Genomic DNA, 3,991 nt, shown 5'->3' on the forward strand with positions numbered 1-3,991 from the left:
AGTTTTTGGATTATCACGTTTTCCTGCAGCAAGGGGTGACCTACTTATGGATTATCACGTTTTGAACTCTACAAAACATAAAAAATCACTTTTTATTAATTTTTTACAAAACACTCAAAATAGATTTTTTTGCGATTTCAAAACACAATAATCAAATAATCAGGTTGAAAACGCAATCCCAAACACCCCCTTTGATGACCTAAATCGCTGAACTTTTTAACTAGTGTTACATACTTTAAATTTTTTTACTTCTTACATACTACAAATATGTATGTTCACGTACATGATGGCAAACAAACTAACTTTTTATATATGTTTTTAATTTTTAACTGTTTACTTACAAATATATAAGTTGTGTTTAGGTAATATAACTACATAAGAGTTACACATGTATAGCAGTAGGGATGAGCTCAGTATTAACCGGTACTGGTACTGAAAATCTTCAAAAGTGGGTACCGGTACCGAATATACCCGGTACGGTACGATTTAGTACCGGTACCGTACCGGACCGATACCGAACCAGTACCGAAAATATCAAAAGTCGATACCGGTACCAAAAATGTACCCGGTACCATTTGTTCATCCCTATATAGCTTTGTAGCTTATATACATAAACAAAATTTATTCATGTTCTTACAAATTTGAAAAGAGTTAGATTGCATTTCTATAATTTTCTTTTATTCTAGAAAAAGTTAAAATTAAAAAATAATAATTATATATGTTTAGGTGTTCAAAAAAGTTACAAAAAGAACACAACCCTTTTTGTAGTTGTGATGGTTTGAAGTTTTAGTTTGTAATTTCATATTTATAGTGAAGTGGATTTTAACAAATTGCTTGTCAAAACTACTCAAAAGCGAAGCTCGAGCTCTATTTTTAGAGCTTCAAACAAGTAGAAGTGTAGAATCAAGCTCGAGTTCTCGTATGTTTAACGAGCGGAGCATGACCTCATCTTGGCTAATTTACACCCTTACCAGCATTGTCAGTTTGAAAATAAAAAAAACCTTAGATTAAGGCGATTTACATTACAAAAATAAACAAAATTAAAACCAAGATTCACAAATTTGGGGGAAATGCAAAATCAAAGGCCTAGAAGAGGCAATTGGCTCCGACAATATAACAAACAAATCTCGAGTAGCTCACCAGTATCTCAGATTCTCAGCTCGTTTACACCTCTAATAATATCACGCTAAGAATATTGTGACAATAGTGACTATTAAAACTACTAGATATGAATAGAATATGATTTGTTTTATATTTTTGATGGGTACCAGATGAAAAAAGTATTTACATCTGAAAGATCTTCACACATACATACTATGGTGGTAAAAAATTCAACTTTCTCATCAAACTTAAAATCTTTGCTTTATCTGCAGACTGAATTAAACACTAAGCTAGGAATCCAAGTTTTTCGCCATTCTTCTTCGCCAAACGAATCAGCCCTTGTCGTTGTTTTGAATCCGCCCCGATTGATTTACAGAACTCTGTGATTACCTGCAAATCATCATCATGTTAATCCCATAAACAATCAAGAATTTACCAAATAATCTTGCAACTGGCAACTTTTAAACAAATAAAAAACACTTATCTTCCCATTTGTATAGGGCCCATGTTAGATTTCATTGGGTCAGGCTTATTAGGCCCATTTTCAGGCCCAATGATTGGTTTCCATTTGGGGATTAGTCTACCTAGAGGTGTACAAAAACCGGGTTTAGGCCCAAACCGGTTCGGTTTTTAAGCCAACTTGGTTTTTTCATCATGGGCTCAAACGGGTTTGGCCAAAACTGGTTCGGGTTATGAATTGATTTTAGGTTTGAAAATCCGAACCTATCCGAATCGGTTTGGGTCAGTTTCTAAACCGGTTTGAGCCCAAACCTATTCTAAACTGGCTTGGGTCAAATCAGTTCGGTTTATGAATCGATTGTTAAGTTTTAGATCCCAAAGTATTCCCAAACCGCTGGGTTGGGTCGAGGCTCACACCGGTTCGGCCCAAACCAATTTTTTTGGTGTATGGGGTCGGGTTGTGAACCACTTTGACAGGCCCAGACCGGATCAAGAAAACATGAACACCAAGATTTCGAAGACACCCTGTCTCGGACTCTTTCTTATTAGCAAGACTCGACAAAATAAACTTGTTACATTTTTTTTGACCGATATTGAACCCATGACCTCCTCCTATTTAAACGCCTAAACTTGTTACATACTTACATGGACCTATATTTATATAAAACACTAAACTAATCCCACGCTAATTCGAATACTAATAAACCGATTAATAAACTATACCAATAAATCATGGTTGCAAAAGTCGCTAGGCGCTCCCTAGTCGGTCAACCGGGGAGTTGAGAGTACTCGGCCTAGGTGGAGAGTACCCGGGGAGTACTCGGACATGTTAAATTATAAAGAAATTAGTTTTTGGAAATTAAATACATGTCAAATAACATAAATTTACTAATATCTATAACAAAATACGTGAAAATATTATTCATTGTTTAATATGATAGGCATAGAAATTATGTTTTATTATTTTTAAAGTCAAACTCGGCCCAAGTTGACCTACTAGATACGATTTTGGCATCGGTTGACCGCGTTTGACCGATTCCGAGTAATTAGGCGGAGTCAAAGAAAGTCGCATCGGCAGCCTACCTTGCAGCGACTACTCGGGGAGTACTCGGCCTTGGAAACCTTGTTTTACAACCATGCCAATAATCACTAAATAAATTCAAACTCAATTAATCTTTATGTTGAGGTTTAAAATATGGGTATGATACCTGTGAGTGTAAAGCAATTGATTTCCCTCTAAGCTGATTAAACCGCTTCTTTCCAACGATGTTCCGGGTGATGACAACTAAAGGCGCGAAGATCCCCTTTCCTTCGTTAACGTTCCCCATCATGGGGCCGGATCGTAAGGGGTTGTTCCCGACTCGAACCCGAATGGGTGCAGTCTTAGCCACCATGGTGGAATAATCTTCACCAGCTATGGAAGTCCCCCAAGTTCCATGGAAAGAAGAAGTGAACCCAGTTGCAGTTAGTGATGATGTTGCCATTGGAATGAATCTGAAGCAGGAGTTGTGATGATGGGGTTTGATTGATTAATGGTTTGTTTGTTTGTTTTGTGTGTTTGTGAAGAGATATGTTGGGTGTAAAATTTAGAACCTTTGGTTTGAAGGGGGCATAAGAGCCACATATAGTTTGTGGTTTGAATATTGTTATTCTGGTTATTTTGCTAATTACTATTTTGTCCCTGTATGGGTACATCTCCCCTTTTCTTGGAAATCTATTGAAGTTCGTTCATTGGCTGTGGTGGGTCCACTTGTTGGATGTGGTGTAATATTCTATAATTATTTTAAAAAGAGTAAATGCACGGATAGTCCCTGTGATTTTGCAAAATAACACCTATATTCCTCAAGTTTTGGAAATTACACCGGTGCTCCCTGTAGTTTGTCAGTTTGTTACTCGGATAGTCCCTGATTTACCCTTTATCTTCCCCACTCTATAAAAACAAAACAACCCCAACCCCACCCACCCCCACCTTTCTCTCTGGTGAAGTTACCTGCACTTGAGCCCTCTTAACTTCACCATTACTTTACCTGAACTAAGTTCTGATAGCGCTTATTTACGATTAACCAAATTGTTTTGATCCCGGCTTGTTAAGTTTTGTAAATCCAATCCTGAGGTATAATATGATTCAATTTGATTTTAAATTATGTTTTAAAGTTTGCATAGATTTATTGAGGTTTACCGTTTATATGTTCCTTACAGTTTTGATATGTATTGGTGTTTGTAATTAGGGAGAAGAAGTTCCACAGGTGGAGTTACCCGAACCGTTTATTCAATCGAGCAAAACTTATTCAAACGCGATTCAAAAGCCGATTGCAGCATCGCATATGCCACCATCGTTCAAAAGACGTTTCTCAAAACAATTTCCAATCGAAGATATAGAAACAGATAAGAAAGAATCCAGTGTGTTAACTTCTGAACCTCAAGTTCACCA

General features: G+C 36.8%; 1 protein-coding gene across 1 annotated transcript; it reads right to left on the reverse strand.

The window, feature by feature from the left end:
• Nucleotides 1-1,227: 1,227 nt before the first annotated feature.
• On the reverse strand, nucleotides 1,228-3,168 carry LOC110877922 (protein PROTON GRADIENT REGULATION 5, chloroplastic). Its single transcript, XM_022126151.2, has 2 exons — nucleotides 2,769-3,168; nucleotides 1,228-1,491 (listed from the first exon to the last, which is right to left on the reverse strand). Exons 1-2 carry the CDS (start codon nucleotides 3,042-3,044, stop codon nucleotides 1,387-1,389), a joined length of 381 nt encoding a protein of 126 aa, XP_021981843.1. The 5' UTR covers nucleotides 3,045-3,168; the 3' UTR covers nucleotides 1,228-1,386.
• Between the last annotated feature and the right edge of the window lie 823 nt (nucleotides 3,169-3,991).

The sequence above is a fragment of the Helianthus annuus genome, chromosome 1 (assembly GCF_002127325.2).
Source record: "Helianthus annuus cultivar XRQ/B chromosome 1, HanXRQr2.0-SUNRISE, whole genome shotgun sequence".
NCBI classification, from domain to species: domain Eukaryota; kingdom Viridiplantae; phylum Streptophyta; class Magnoliopsida; order Asterales; family Asteraceae; genus Helianthus; species Helianthus annuus.

Excerpts from the sequence above, each read along its gene's own strand:
- LOC110877922 (XM_022126151.2), bottom strand. The coding sequence starts at position 3,044 with ATGGCAACATCATCACTAACTGCAACTGGGTTCACTTCTTCTTTCCAT. Across the intron at positions 1,492-2,768 it reads CAATTGCTTTACACTCACAG|GTAATCACAGAGTTCTGTAA; the intron begins GTATCATACCCA and ends GATGATTTGCAG.